We start from the raw sequence: 16,594 nt of genomic DNA on the forward strand, positions 1-16,594 counted from the left end.
ATATTTTCTGCGCTCATACGTCTGTAAAACTCGCTAGTGTGACGCCGGCCTTAGAGCTGTGCTGACACTTGAAAGCAAGTAAAGACAGCAGCACCCTGCATACACACAGATCTCATATGCAGCCTGTATTACTGGGAGAGGCACTCCCACAGGAGAAAAATCTAAAACTTGAGATCAGGTAGAAACTGCATATCAGTAGGAAGAGGGGGCTGAAAATTTATAATTATTGAAGATTACAGACTAAAACTTACAATTTTATTAACTTAAAGGTAAATCACTAAGATAGTGATGTGGTCATAACCCAGACAAAACAAGTTTTCTCAATTCTGCTTCTTAGCGATCCATGAGATATAATCCCTTTTTTATAACTTAAATCCTCAGTTTTGAGGCCTTGATATTTGCTGGACAGGTCTCATTCTTTGTAGGCATAATTCTCTTGTAAATATGATTGCATTTTATTTCCCAGTATAGAGCAATTGGGCTTATAACTTACATTGCCAGAGATCTTGTCCAGCTCGTTCATTGCCTCGTGTATTGCAGCTTCTAAATGATTATTTAGTGTTCCGCTCCTAAAAAGAAAAAAAAAGTCAAGATCATTTTGACGGAAAAAATAAGTTTATGTAAATAAAGAGCTCGTCTAGAAAACCCACATTTATATATTCTATTAGGAAATTCTGAGTTAACAGAAGGGGCTATCCGCTCCAGGATCTTTGGACATAGTGGAAATCTGATACAAGGGGCCCAGATTCATATTCATAATTTATGTCTTTTAATTTTTTTAAGTCAGTTTTACTGTAGTCTTTTGCAACTTAGTTTTCTGCATTCAATTCTCCAAAAAGCTCCTTATTTTTGTTTTTTAGCACTAAATATGGTGTGTATTCCTCAAAAATGTGTGCAAAAAATTTCAGATGTATATAAAATCATTCTGGAGGTGACAAAATACATTTGCACAAAAAAAAAAAAAATTGCGATTTTTAAAAAGAAAAAAAAAAGTTGCAAATGAGGAATCAGGTTACTGCAATAACAAACATATATTATACAATATATTTATAATATATTATATACACACAAGTATAACATACCATCGTCTTTAAAAAAAAAAAATGGTGCAAATTAACAAGAAAAGTGCAGCAAACAGGAAAAAGAAAACGAAGAAAAAAGATGCAAATGCAAATTGACCCTCCCCCCCAAAGTGTCTCTCTAGAGGACATTGTCTGTCTGGTATTAAATAGATATGCTATTGATAAGATGGACACCATGTAATGCTCAGTTTCGCCTGTGGTGGCGCTGTAGGGAAATGTAACACCTGGGGTCCAGTCTGTGTCATGCAATGCTTCTCAATGCAGGAATTCTCTCAAAAGTGAAGAATCCACTTTTAACCAAAACAAATTTTTCTAATGGCCATATAAAAACTGTAATACCAAGCATGGCCATGGACAAGAGTGGCGCTGTTTTTGGTAGTGATGGCGTTCTATGTGGGGGGCTCAGAAGCTTGCAGGAATCCAGCTGTTGTGGAACTACATCTCCTAGCAGACTCTAACAGTCTGAGGCTTTCAGGGCATGCTGGGAGTTTCAGTTCTTTAACTGCTGAGTGCCACAGGTTGCTGACCCTGGTCTGACCAAGTAATGTATTCGCGCTCCTTACTTCCGGTTGCGTTTCTGTGCTCGGTTGTAAGCCTCCAGTCCCTCCGTCAGAGTCTTCAACTTCTCGCTCTCCATCTAAAAGAAATCAAATCAGATTATCCGATCCCACAGCGGGCACCTATTTATGATGGGGATCCAAGGGGTAAGTAATGATTCTCCTTGTGGAGAGTGACATGCCAAGCCTGGCATGCCAATGTGAGGAGGCTTTTAAGCCTTGCAATGCTCCTCTGGGAAATTAAATCTGCAAACTGCCTCTGCAGAGAGGAAGAGGACTAGAACTCTAGTGTCACATATTGAAAGGAAGAGGACTAGAACTCTGGTGTCACATTGGAAGTAGGAATTCTCGAGTTCTAGTCCTTTTCCTCTCTGAAGAAGCAATCTGCATAGTCAAGAGAACGATCAAACATAAAGCTAGGATGTAATGTTACTCTGGGAAATGGGTGACGCAGTCACTACTGAAATGGTCATTTTTCTGCCTACAAAATTCTCCTAAACACACAAAGAAAACCCCCTTGAATTCTAAAATAAAACTTCACATGGGATGGGAACCTTCATGCAATTTCTTTTTAATGAAAGTGTAAAGTTTTGTAAAAATTAATAAAAAAAATAAAAAAGTAATGTTTTGTGGGTAGAAATCTGACCCAAACAGATCTAGAGAAGCACGATGCTTCCTAAAAATCAAAAGTCAGGGATGTGCGGAGCTCACACATGAATGGAACACAAAAATCACCGTACTCCTCCTGCTACTAATCATCTGAGTAACACTCAACTTTAGGAGCAGCTGATGTGCGAGTGTCCTTAGAAGACCCCTCTAAATGACTGGTAAGAGGGATGATATCATGAAAAAAAAGCTCCTGGACCCCCAGCAGTCAACGGGAAATTACAGTATCCCGCTGTGATTGGTAAAGGGTCTTGTCAAGCAGTTAGTGCATCCCTAGGGGGTCACAGGGGAGAGAAACTACTTGAAAAGCTACCCTAATGTGTCTGATGGAAGCAGGTCCCAGCTCAAAGAGTCATAACTTGCAACTCTTAAGTTGTGGATAAGTGGCCGCACATTCTACACAGACTTCTACGGGATTTCCAAAAATACAAATCAATATATGATCCCCACCTGGTATGCTCATGCACTTAACTTTCCTGCTTTGTCTGTCTGTATGAAGTGCATATAATCCCCACCTGGCATGCTTTGCTTACCCATTATTTTCTATCCATATGTACTTCGTTCCTTTTGCGTCTCCCTTGCATACCCAAATGATCAATCTACCCCACACCCCCTCTTTATGACGTGGCTTAACTGTGAACATGCGCTCTGGACACACATGCCCACATCCCCTCTCAGCTGGGAGCCCTTAGGGGCACATAAATTCAAAGCCATGAGTCTGACCAGACGTGTTTGACCATCTTTCCAATTACAGATTTCTAATTACTCTGAATTAGACTACAATTGGACTGGAATGGACAGGAAGGTAAAGGAATAAAAAACTACTATAATGTTTTGGTTTCTTTGTACATTCACCCCCATACTACTCTATTTCTTCCTATCTCCTGCAATCCCTCCACCTAGTAAGGAACTAGTCATTTCCCCCTCCATCCTCCCCATCCACCTCACCTCCTCCTCACAGCTGTTCCTCCACATACAATCCTTTTTCTCCAGACACACAGGGCCACATCATGTCCTATCCTGCTCCCACCTAACGCTCAGTCTGCTACTCCTCATTGCTGGCGACGTATCTCCTAATCCTGGCCCTCCTCAACACATCCCCACACTTATTTCTAACCCCCTGTCATGATCCTCTACACGTCTTCGTAACCACGATAACCTCATACCCATTGGTAACGCATGCTCTGTCTGCAACAAACTGTCATTTATCCATGACCTCTTTATCACTAACTCTCCTTCCTTGGCATCACTGAAACCTGGCTCACCCCCTCTGACTCAGCCTCTCCAGCTGCATTTTCCTTTTTGAGGTGCACTCTGTCCATATCTACTACCCCCCCAACCTCCAGCTGGCTGTCATCTACCGCTCCCCAGAACTAGCCATCTCCACCTTTCTTGACCACTTCACCACCTGGCTACTTCATTTCCTTTCTGCTGACATCCTCACTATCATCATGGGTGACTTCAGTATCCCCATTGACACTTCCACCCCAGCTGCCTCTAAACTTTTATCGCTCACTGCCTCCTTTGGCCTCATTCAGTGGTCCTCTGCAGCCACTCACAAAGGTGGCCATACACTGGACCTCATCTTCACCCGCCTCTGTTCCCTTACTAATCTCAGTAACTCACCCCTCCCCCTGCCTGACCACAACCTACTGCATTCTCTTCCCTCTCCTCTCCTAGTGTGCAACCCCCACTCCACAAACTCACTCACCCTTGCAGAAATCTCAAACACCTAAATTTACACTCACTCTCTTGAGTCCCTTCTCCCTCTTACAGACATAGCTTCCTTCCATGACACAGATGCTGCTGCCACTTTTTTATAACACCACAATAACCGCTACACTTGATTCGTCCACCCCCCTCACGCATAGCAAAACTCGTACAATCAACTGGCAGCCCTGGCTGACCAGCCAGACCAAAGAACTGAGACGGGCTTCCAGGGTCGCTGAGCGAAGATGGAAGAGATCTCGTTCTGCTGAGCACTTTATCGCATACAAGCAGTCCCTCACCAGCTTCAAAGTCCACTCTCACTGCCACAAAACAAACCTACTACTTAGCTCTCATATCCTCCCTGACTCACAACCCTAAACAGCTCAACACTTTCAATTCTCTACTCCGACCCCCAGCACCTCCTCCCTCTTCTTACATTTCTGCTGAAGACTTTGCCTCTTTCTTTAAGCAGAAGATCGATACAACCAGAAAAAGCTTTGGCCCGCAGCCCCCAATACCCGTCCTCTTGACTGCTCAGCCTTGTTCTTCCAAAGCCAGCTTCTCCACCATGACAGAATCAGCTCTCCACCCTTCTGTCAAGATCACATCTCAACACTTGCACGCTTGACCCGTTCCCGTAGCACCTCATCCCTAACTATGCAAAAGTCTTCATCCCAGCCCTAACACAGCTCTTCAACCTCTTACTTACAAACGGTGTCTTCCCCTCATCCTTCAAACATTCATCAATCGCACCTATCCTCAAAAAACCCTCCCTCAACCCATCCTCTGTGTCCAGCTATCGCCCGATATCCCTTCTCCCTTAAAACTACTGGAACAGCTTGTCCATCTTGAACTGTCCTCCCACCTCTCCTCCTGCTCCCTTTTTCACCGTTTACAATCTGGCTTCCGACCCCATCACTCAACTGAAACTGCCCTAACTAAGGTCACCAATGACCTATTAACCGCCAAGAGCAAGCGACACTACTCTGTCCTCCTCCTGGACCTGTCTTCTGCCTTCGACACTGTGGACCATTCCCTCCTGTTACAGATTCTCTCATCTCTTGACATCAGACTTAGCCCTATACTGGATCTCATCATATCTAACAGAGCGGACATTCAGTGTCTCCCTCTCCCACACCACCTCCTCATCTCACCCCCTGTCTATCGGTGTTCCCCAAGGCTCAGTTTTGGGACCCCTACCCATCTTCATCTACACCTTTAGCTTGGGACAGCTCATAGAATCCCACGGTTTACAATATCATCTCTACGCTGATGACACGCAGATCTACCTATTTGGACCTGACCTCACTTCCTTACTGACCAAAGTCCCACAATGTCTGTCTGCTATTTCATCTTTACTTTCTGCTCGCTTTCTAAAACTGAGCATGGACATAACAGAATTCATCTTTCCCCCATCTCACTCTACCCCTCCACCCGACCTATCCATCAATGTCAATGGCTGCTCACTTTCCCCAGTCCCGCATGCTCGGTGCCACGGGGTTATCCTTGACTCTGCCCTCTCTTTCAAGCCACATATCCAGGCCCTTGCCTCCTCCTGCTGATTCAAACTCAAAAACATTTCCCGGATCCGTGCATTCCTTGACCATGAAACCACAAAAACACTAGTACATGCCCTTATCTCCTGCCTCGACTACTGCAACCTCCTACTCTCTGGCCTCCCCTCTAGCACTCTGGAACCACTCCAATCCATCCTACACTCTGCTGCCCAACTAATCCACCTGTCTCCCCGTTACTCCCCAGCCTCTCCTCTCTGCCAGGCCCTTCATTGGCTTCCTATTGCCCAGAGGCTACAGTTCAAAACACTCCTCTATCATCTCTTCCTCCAACAACTGCATGCAAGACTTCTCCCGTGCTTCCCCCATACTCAGGAACGCTCTACCCCAACACATCAGGCTCTTGCCTACCACGGAAACCTTCAAAAGGAACCTGAAGACCCACCTCTTCCGACAAGCCTACAGCTATCCTCTGTCTGCTGAACAGCCGCATGACCAACCCTCTCCTAGTGTATCCTCACCCATCCCCTGTAGATTGTGAGCCCTCGCGGGCAGGGTCCTCTTGTACTTGAGTGTGCCTTGTTTTACTCATGTTTATAGTACTTGTCCACATTTGTCCCATTCACATGTAAAGCGCCATTGAATAAATAGCGCTATAAAAATGTATAATAATAATAATAATAATAATATATAAACCACAAATGTCTGATGAGAAGAAGCCTTTAACGAGGCAAAGATCACAATTATCATTAGATGCCACTGTGCATTTAATCCTTTTAATCCTTTGCAAAAAGTTTACCCTTTAAATCCCCCACTGCTCCAGTTCAGATGGTCCTCATACAGCTCTAAGAAAATGCTGTACATCCCCTGGACCGCTGCAGTCAATCACTGTCTTCAATATTGGTTGCTAACACGTAAAAAAAGGGCAACTTTTGAGGCTGGTAATTGGCTGCGGAAGTCAAGTGGATGTACTAGAAGTCATACAAACACCGGACTGGAGCGAGCAAAGTAAACTAACATTCACAGAAGTTTATGGTGCAAAACTATTGGATAATGCTTTGATCTGTGCAGGACTGACACTCAGACTGGCTGGAGACATCCAGCAAATTCACACGAGACTGAAACGGTCTAGTCCTCCACTATTAAAACGTTTTGCTACGACTTCAAAATTGACGGCCTGTCTTTAGTCTGCGTTCAGACCCGCAGCAGTTTTGTGCTGATGTTGTTTCCCTGGACAATCATTAAGTCTTGCAGGAATGCAGCGGTTTCATCTACAATATCAAGCGGCTGATCAGGTTTTGCAGGTAAAACCAGTGGAAAAATTGCAGTGTGCACTATCGTGATTTTCAGCTGCAGCCTTAAGATCTATTATTCGAGGTGGCGTTGCGCCTTTTCGTTGTTTTTGCAGCTCGGTCCTATTTAAATTGAATAGGACAAAATTAAACTGCAAAATCAGGAACAAAAATGCGTCAACATGTGCCAGGTAAAGAATGAAGAGACGTGGCATTCGCCAAAGTACTGTGGCACCTTCAATCCTGTAGATCACTATTGATCCATTATGGCAAGATTTGCAATAAACCCTTGAAAATAGACATTTTTACCTTCTGCATTCACCACCTTCAGCTGAAAGGGAATATTAGAAGACAACACTTTGTACCACACGCCAGTACCCAGCTCAAACAATTCATATATCCTAAAAATACAAAGTGGACGTGTACCTTCCCCTCCTCAGAGTTCTGTTGATACGAGTTGTGGAGGTTGTCCCTCACTAGTTTTCCAGGCCACGCGGCCAGTCCTTTAAGCTGTCCCCAGACCAAGTCTCCCATATTAAACGTCCTTGGCCTATAAGGCATTAAGTCATTTGATGACGGGGAGTCGGGTATCCTCAGATCGTCCTCACTACTGATACTCTTGGTGTCCGAGGGACTTGGGGCGCAACCGTTCATGCCCTTGGCATGGAAGTCTCCATTGTAATGGATATAGTCTCTCGCTAAAGAACTCTCCAAACTGTTGGAAGAGCTGGGAGATTGTTCATCCATACTGATCTCTTGTTTGGGGATGCTTAGCAGATCTCCGTACCCTCTGTGCGGAGCGGTCCGGTTCCCGTTCATGTGAGCGCACCGTTCCACCGTGCTTTCCAACCTCTCTTTAAAACTCATCATAGTTCTTTTGTAATGGTTAAACCTGAAGTTATCCTCTAGCATTTTATCATTCGGACAATGTCTGGGGGGCAACAAAATCTGGCACTGCTCATCTTCGAAGGAGTGCAATATAGAGATGTTGCCAGATCTTGCTTGGTAAGGATTGCCATGGACCTGTGCGTTGTGGTCCAGAACCTCCTCACACTTCCACCTGTTCACATCTCCAGGACTCTGACCCCCGTTCCATTGTCTTTTAGGTGTATTGCATCCTGCTTTTAAATAATCAAACCCATCCCCATCAGCCATATGTTTGCTGTGATCCAAGTTCTTCCTCATCCGGTTACCTCTAGAGTTCCTTGTCCTGACCTCGTGATCAGAGTTTGCCATGTTTCTTCCATGGATGACAGCGCTCACCGCACTCGAGAGATTTAACGGGTCACCGATGGATGCGGTGAAGGCACTCATGGCACTTAGTGCTGGGATGGGGCTCATCTGCGTTGTGCTGGACACGGCCGTAGTGATCACCACCTGCATTCCTTTACTGGCCGCGTCTACGACAGCTTTATAGATGGCGTCCACCGAGCCGTCTCCCTCCCGTTTATCTTTTATGTAGGGCTCTGTCCTATGCGGCATGGTACAGGATTTCTCTGGAAATGGAGGAAGTGCAGAGTTTGGGTTTTCGTGGTGCATTGAAGACAATCCCATCTGGGCATTTACCTCTTTGTTTTCTTGCATTCTCACCTATTGGAAATAAAAAAAAAAAAAATGAATGCAAGGGAGTAAAGTAATGATTGGAACAAATGTAGTAATGGTCTAACCCTTTGGGGATCAGAAAGGAGGACACATACAATAATAGGGTAGAGGGGTGATAAAAGAAAAGATCCTGAAGCTTGCCCTGATATGTATCCTATTTCCTGATAGGAGTGATAACATGAAGAAAGGCTCCTGGAAGAAAATTGCTACAAACAGAAAAAACAAACGTTTAACATGAGAAGTGTGTAATGCTTCACAACATATAATTACCTGGAAGTTTTGGAACAAACAGGCCATGGGGTTTATATTGTTCGGAGGCCCGGGAACATGTCCTTTCAAGGCGTGTAGATTGGAGAACCCTTGTAGGAGTTGCTGTTGCTGATTGTTGTTTAGTATGGACTGAAGATGAGACAGCTGATGGTTATTCAGGGTGTTGTTCACAGACGACAGGTCTCCTGTAAGGTACACAACACATTTTAGGAGCATTAGACTTTTAGGGGTATGAGAGACTGGATGAAGTCTCCCCAGACTTCGATTCCAGCATTTGTTCCAGTCTTAGAACTACAACTCCCATGATATCCTGAGAGTCTCAGGCTGATATAGTGGGAGATCCACCTTCCTGGAGATTAGGTGCGGACCCACATTTGTCAAAGATCTAATTAGCCCATTTAAGGGGGAACGGTGATCACAATTGCTGTCACCACCTTCTGCATCACCCAATTAAGATCCTAATGATCCGTTCCCTACAGAAATGAAAAACTTATACACCCTCCCCCCAAAAAAAATGACAAGCACGAATGCAGAGATTAGCTAGAGGTAGGGTCTTACCGTCTCCCGTAGGAGGTTGCAGCATGTGCAGGATATTCTGATTCAGTAGATGCTGCTGATTCATGGGCAGCGCCATTGGCAGGGCATTTAGAAGATTCGGGTTGACAGGTCGCGGAAGGTTGTTGTTAGTGTTCTGTGCAAAGTGATTATTAGTGTGCTCTGGTCCTGGAAATGGAAAGCTGTTGCCCATGGGATGGTGGCTCTGCATTGGCGTTCCAGAGGCTGTAGTGACTATGACGCCATCTTGGAGGACAGATGTGGTCTTGGTGATGGCTGGTTGACCCGTGCCGGCTATGGCAACCGATGACAATGGTAAGGGACCTCCTAAGGAACCAAGAAAGGTAAATGCGTAAGTAACATGATGAACAAGGGAGTACGTTCTTAACCCTGTATTTACTCTCCACCCTACACAGCCTGACTGACCGTTGCAGCTTTTTCAGAGCAGCGTAAGATCTCAGCAGCAGAAGGGAGGAGGGACACTGAGGAGCTGTGCAATTCAAGCTACGTGGGCAGAGATTCAGCAGCAGGGAGGAGGGACATTGAGGTGGTGAGGTAAGTGTGCAAAAATTCAGCAACAGGAAGAAAGGACCCAGAGGAGCCGTCACTGAGGCTAGGTAGGCAGAGTGACAGCTCCTCAATGTCCCTACTACTCAGTCAGGGTAGGTTGACGGAGATCCAGCAGTAGCAGGAAGGATGGACTCTGAGGAGCTGTCAATCAGGCCAGGTGAACAGAGATCAAGGTGAGCTTTCACAAAGTATTATAGAGACTTTCAGACTTGTATTTTTACAGTAAATACACCAGCCTCATCAGGTGAAAAAAAAAATCTATTTAGTAATGAATGCAGTTTTCGTGATATTAATTTAATATTATGAATCCTGTTGATAGATCCTCTTTAAACATGTGTGTACATAACTTCAATACAGCACGGTAAAGGGAACTAAGGACAAGAGAACCTAGAAGTGCAGAGAGAGTTAAGAAAATATTTTTAATAATAAAATACATCCAGGGTTCTGTGATTTGACCTAGAACATAGAAAATTACTTTTGACAAAAAACAGGGATTTTTGTGTACTCACCGTAAAATCCTTTTCTCCGAGCCAATCATTGGGGGACACAGGACCATGGGTGTTATGCTGCTGCCACTAGGAGGACACTAAGTAATACAGAAAGAATATCTCCTCCCCTGCAGTATACACCCTCCTGCTGGCTCCAAGTGAACCAGTTCGGTAACAAAGCAGTAGGAGCTTAACATTTAACCAGGATGAACCATGTCAAAACCAAGCCAACACAGAAAACCAAAGCCAATAGGGTGGGTGCTGTGTCCCCCAATGATTGGCTCGGAGAAAAGGATTTTATGGTGAGTACACAAAAATCCCTGTTTCTCCTACGCCTCATTGGGGGACACAGGACCATGGGACGTCCTAAAGCAGTCTCTGGGTGGGGAACAATCAACTGTAACTGCTCCTTGCACCCACAGACTACAGATGGGGCAGAGCCGCCTGCAAAATTCATCTGCCGACGGTCGCATCTGTCGAGGCCCGAGAATGAATATGGCAATGTTTTGTAAACACGTATGCAGACTGGACCAGGTCGCAGCTCTGCAAACTTGTGCTGTCGAAGTTTGGTGCCGGATGGCCCAAGACGCACCCACTGACCGAGTGGAATGAGCCTTAATCCCCGCTGGGACAGGAAGACCTCTGACTCGGTAGGACTCCTGAATAGCTGAACGAATCCACTTTGCCATTGTCACCTTGGAAGCGGGAAACCCCTTCCTTGGCCCTTCCGGGAGCACAAACAGGGCATCCGACCTGCGGAAGGACACAGTCCACGAGACGTACCTCTTGAGAGCTCTCCCTAAATCCAGTGTGCGGAGGGCCTTCTCGATGCGATATACTGGTGCCGGACAGAGAGACGGTAAGACAATCTCCTGATTGAGATGAAAGGATGAGACAACTTTTGGTAAAAAGGACGGGGATGTTCTCAAAACCACCCTATCCTGATGAAAATTCAGGAAAGGAACTTGACAAGACAGAGCCCCAGCTCTGAGACTTGTCTAATGGACGTGACCGCAACCAGGAAAGCAACCTTCCTTGAAAGAAAAGACGGAGAATATCCTTTGTAGAGGTTCGAAAGGAGCTTCTTGCAAGACTCCGAAGACCAGATTAAGGTCCCATGGTTCCAAAGGCATCATATAGGGCGGCACCCTATGGGAGACTCCCTGAATGAACGTCTTCACTTGTAATCTGGTAGCAATCCTGTGTTGGAACAGAACGGACAGGGCTGAAATCTGCCCCTTGAGAGAACTAAGGGCGAGACCTAAGTCCAAACCCGTTTGAAAAAATTTGAGAATGGAAGGTATGGAAATTCAAGGGGAGAACGTCCCCGGTCGTTGCACCAGGAAAAGAAGGTTTGTCAAGTGCGATGATAAATACGCAAAGACATAGGCTTTCTGGCGCTGATCATGGTAGAGATGACTTCCGGAGAGAAACTTGCCTGGGTTAGAACCCAGGACTCAACGGCCATGTCTTCAAACACAGGGCCTCGGAGTTCTGGTGGTAAATGGGGCCCTGTGAAAGGAGGTCTGCGCGATTTGGTAATTGCCAGGGAGCACTGGCGACTAGTTGAACTAGTTCCGCGCACCACGCCCGGCGCGCCCAATCTGGCGCAATCAGGATTACCAGTTCTCCCTCCGCTCCGATCTTCTTGATGACACTCGGCAGTAAGGGAAGCGGGGGAAGTATGTACAGAAGCCGAAAATGATGCCACGGGAGTACGAACCTTGGAATTTAGCCGTGAAAGCCATCAGATCCACGTCCGGAGTTCCCCAACGACAGCAGATCTGGTGGAAAATCTCCGGATGGAGAGATCATTCCCCAGAGTCGAGGCCTTGACGACTGAGGAAATCTGCCTCCCAATTGTCCACTCCGGATGTGAACTGCAGAAATCATTGAGCGCTTTTCCTCGGCCCAACAGAGAATGTCGTTCATGGCTGCCATGCTGCGGGTTCCCCCTTGTCGGTCGATGTATGCCACTGCAGTGGCATTGTCGGACTGAATCCTGGTGGGGCGACCCGCCAGGAAGGGATGGAATTGAGAAGAGCTAACCTGATTGCCCGAATTTCTAAGATGTTGATCGGAAGGCGTCATTCCTGAAGTGACCAGCGGCCCTGAGCAGTGTGATCTAAGAACCCCGCTCCCCAGCCCAGAAGACTGGCATCTGTTGTCACAACTAGCCAATGTACTGGAAGAAAAGACTTCCCTTGATTCAGTGAGGATTTCAATGTCCACCACCTGAGAAACTGTCTGACTCGCTGGGGAAGGAAGAACCGACGGTCGAGGGAGAACGGGTTCCTGTCCCCAACAGCCAGGAGGGCATGCTGTAAGGGACGGAGGTGTAATTGGGCAAATGGAACCGCCTCCAAGGCTGCTACCATCCTGCCGAGGACTCTCATACTGAAGCGAGTAGAGAGTGAGTGTGAGGTTGAGAGAGCTTCTGAGCTTCCCTCTGTAAGGATGAGATCTTTTCCTGGGGAAGAAGCACCAACCCCTGGGACGAGTCCAGTATCATTCCTAGAAAGGAAATTCGCTGAGCTGGTACTGGGGAAGATCTTTTGAAGTTTATCTTCCAACCCAGGCGAGAAAGAGAATCTATTGTGATGTTCACAGCCTCCTTGCAGGAGCGGAAAGAGGGGCCTTTGATGAGGATATCATCTAGATACGGTAGCACCACCATTCCTCGGGTGTGGAGTATGGCCACGGCAGCCGCCATGACCTTTTGAATACCCTGGGGGTGATGGCGAGGCTGAACGGCAGAACAACGAATTGGAAGTATTGTTCCTGAACTGCGAAGTGAAGAAACCTTTAGTGAGAAGGTAAAATAGGAATGTGGAGGTACGCGTCCTGGATGTCTATAGACGCCAGGAACTCACCTTTTTCCATGGAGGCGATGACAGAACGAAGCGATTTCATCCAGAACCGTCGCACCCTGACAAACGGGTTCAGCAGTTTTTGGTCCAGTATGGGCCGTACTGTACAGTCCTTCTTTGGAACCATGAAGAGGTTTGAATAAAAACCTTGAAACCGTTCGCTTTCAGGGACCGGAATAATAACTCCGTCTTTTCTCAGAGAGCTTATAGCTTGGAAGAACTCTGACGCTTTTGTCCTGGGAGGACGAGATAAAAAGTCTATCTTGTATCCAGAGAACACTAAGTCGCGTACCACTCATCGTGAATGACCAAGAGCCACGCAGCACTGAAGAAAAGCAGGCGGCCGCCTACTCTGAGGGTGTCCCCTGGATACCACAGGGAGTCATCGTGTGGAAGATCTGCCCGTTCTGGAGCCTCTGGATCCCGACTGCATAGGTCTGCCTCTCCATCAAGGGGAAGGTTTATAAGAGGCCTGGGAACGTCTGTCTCCACGTTGTGCCCAGCCGGAACAGGGAGATGTGGAAGTAGAGGACCAGTTTGAGTTGTAGCGAAAAAAACCGGGACCGAGCCTGTGGTTGTGGAAGAAATTTACTCTTCCCTCCGGTGGCATCGGAAATCAATTGGTCGAGCTTTTCGCCTAAAAAGGTGACCGCTCTGATATGGTAGAGAAGTCAATGTCTTTTTGGAAGCAGAATCCGCACGCCAGTCCCTGAGCCATAAGGACCTCTGGATGGTGATGGCGTTTGCTGCTGCTTGAGAAGCGCAGATAGCGGCATCCAGTGACGAGTCACTACAAAATCTCCAGCTCTGGCTATCTGAGTAGCGAGGTCTGCTAACTCGGGGGGGAAGATTGGTATCCAGCCCGCTGACAACAAGACCTCAGCCCAGTGGGTCATAGCCTTAGCCACCCAAGTAGTGGCAAAAGATGGGAAGAGTGCGGCTGCTGAGGCTTCAAAGGCTGAACGAACCATATTCTCGATCTGACAATCGGATGGGTTTTTAATAGAGGCGCCCTCCGAGGAGGACAAAACAGATTAAGTAGCCAGGTGCGATCAGGGGAGATTGCGACCAATCCTTTCATGGATCCTGGGCAAAGGAATATTTTGACTCCATGGGCTTCTGCCCTGTGAATCGTTTATCTGGACGGATCTTGTGAGATTCAACGATTTCCTTAAATTCGGGATGAGTGGCGAATACTCTGTGAGCTCGCTTGGTCCTCTTAAAGGACACAGCATGATGCGTTTTAGATAAAGGTTCCTCGTCAAGCTTCAAAGCCTTATTCACTGACTCAGAGTCGAGAGTCTCCTGATCATGATGAAATTCTTTATCTAGGGACGTATCAGAATCGTCCTCTGAAACAGGTTCTCTACTAGCCCCAATAGAAGGGGAGCGAGAAATGGAGCTCTCAAAACCCAAATCCCGGTGACGGTCTGGGGACAAGGTATGAGTCCTGGAGTACGAGGGGTTCTTATCATCGGAAGCGTCGTCCGAAATAGTGCCCTGGTTAGAGGAAGCGTCTCGGAACAAGTCTAATGCTTTTGCCAGGGATGCCATAGACCGGGTAAGGGAGGTAGCCCACTCAGGGGGGCTAGGCTCACTGGGTTCGGTATCAGTAACAGGTGGTTCCTGCGCAGTCACCGGTTTACAAGTTGTGCATAATGCAGTATTGTGACCCCGGGGTAATGACACCTTACGAGCGGTACATGCCGCAAAGAACATAGTGTGGGTTTTCCCAGACTTTTTGTGAGGCGTAGCATAGCCTTGAGGAGAGCGCTTGCTAACAGGGGAAGGGTTAAGCCATGTTTCTGCAGCTTACCCAGGTCCTGTGTCTTGAGTCCCCAGTGTTTGCCCAGAAATCGCTAGTCCTGAAGGCTGTGATTCAAAAGGCGGGAGCAGCGCTGCAGCATCAGCCCTGTGGGTGTACCAAGATGGCCGCCAAGATCAGGAAATGAGAGCGCTTCTCAGGGAACGAGAAGCACCAGAAAGAGTGGGCGGCGGTAACTGCCGGTGGGCGTGGCCAAAACTCCGGCCTGTATGAAGGGAAAAAGCCGGGGGCTAAATTTTAAGCCTGCGGTTGCGGCCTGCAGCGCCGCGACCGCTATTAGCGCCCTTCTTAAGCCACACTCCTTCATTGAATTGCAGCACTGCGGACCACCCACGGACTCGGGCTTTTAGGTGCGGACCTCCCATACCCCGGGGACCAGGACCCCCCAGCACCTCGGCCCCCGCAGTGTACTCACGGTAGATGCGGTGGGCCGGTGCTCAATCCACCGTCGCCATAGTCAGGGAGGGGGTGGAGAGCTTCTGCCACCTTGCGTCATCCGCTATATCAGTGGCGATGCAGTGGGGGGCTGCACGGACGCCATACATATTTATGTCCGGCTATGCACCTGGCTCCAGGACAGGTAGATGGAGGGCTACTCCATGTGGTCGCCTGCTATGGAGGGGGGAGATCGGAACGCGAAGGAACCGTTGCCTGTAAGGTGAGCTCAGGGCTGGCATCCAACGGTGCAGGAAAGGGTACGGGAGGGACGCTCCACGTACTTGTCTGTTGATGGTTCGGGGGAGATCGGAATCTAGAAAGGATCCGTCGCCTCCATTCGATCCGTTAAGGGAAAAAATTGAATAAGAAGTAAAAAACTAAAAAAACGGTGGGGTCTGAAAGCAGACCCAAGTGCTCCCTACAGACACTAAGCAAGAACTGGTTCACTTGGAGCCAGCAGGAGGGTGTATACTGCAGGGGAGGAGCTATTCTTTCTGTATTACCATATATACTCGAGTATAAGCCGAGATTTTCAGCCCATTTTTTTGGGCTGAAAGTCCCCCTCTCGGCTTATACTCGAGTCATACCCAGGGGTCGGCAGGGGCGGGGGAGCAGGGGCTGTCTAATTATACTCACCTGCTCCTGGCGCGGTCCCTGCACATCCCTGGCACCCCAGCTTCTTCCTGTACTGAGCGGTCACATGGTACCGCTCATTACAGTAATGAATATGCGGCTCCACCTCCCATAGGGATGGAGCCGCATATTCATTACTGTAATGAGCGGTAACGGTGACTGCTCAGTACAGGAAGAAGCTGCGGCGCCTGGGAAGCAGGGACCGCGCCAGGAGCAGGTGAGTATAACGGGGAGGGGAGCGCTGCGCGATATTCACCTGCTTCTCGTTCCGGCGCCGCTCCGTCTTCAGCAGTGACGCTCAGGTCAGAGGGCGCGGTGACGTGGTTAGTGCGCGCCCTCTGCCTGAACGTCAGTGCAGAAGACACTGAAGATGGAGCGGCGCCGGAACGAGGAGCAGGTGAATATTGAAAGTGCCGGGGGCCTGAGCGATGGAGAGGTTAGTGTGTGATTTTTTTTATTTTTAATCGCAGCAACAGCAAATGGGGCAAGTGTCTGTATGGAGCATCTATGGGGCCATAACGT

At 47.7% G+C, this 16,594-nt stretch overlaps 1 protein-coding gene across 2 annotated transcripts in view; it reads right to left on the reverse strand.

Annotated features, from left to right (window-relative positions):
• Positions 1 to 16,594, reverse strand: part of MBD5 (methyl-CpG binding domain protein 5) — a 48,887-nt gene that overhangs the window by 10,328 nt on the left and 21,965 nt on the right. For both annotated transcript variants that reach the window (XM_077273001.1, XM_077273002.1), the window contains 5 exons: positions 9,252 to 9,575; positions 8,694 to 8,878; positions 7,248 to 8,411; positions 1,646 to 1,719; positions 494 to 569 (listed from right to left, as the gene is read on the reverse strand). In XM_077273001.1, coding sequence (XP_077129116.1) covers positions 494 to 569; positions 1,646 to 1,719; positions 7,248 to 8,411; positions 8,694 to 8,878; positions 9,252 to 9,575 — 1,823 coding nt within the window. The remainder of the gene's footprint in view (positions 1 to 493; positions 570 to 1,645; positions 1,720 to 7,247; positions 8,412 to 8,693; positions 8,879 to 9,251; positions 9,576 to 16,594) is intronic.

Source organism: Ranitomeya variabilis, chromosome 7 (genome assembly GCF_051348905.1).
Source record: "Ranitomeya variabilis isolate aRanVar5 chromosome 7, aRanVar5.hap1, whole genome shotgun sequence".
Taxonomy (NCBI): domain Eukaryota; kingdom Metazoa; phylum Chordata; class Amphibia; order Anura; family Dendrobatidae; genus Ranitomeya; species Ranitomeya variabilis.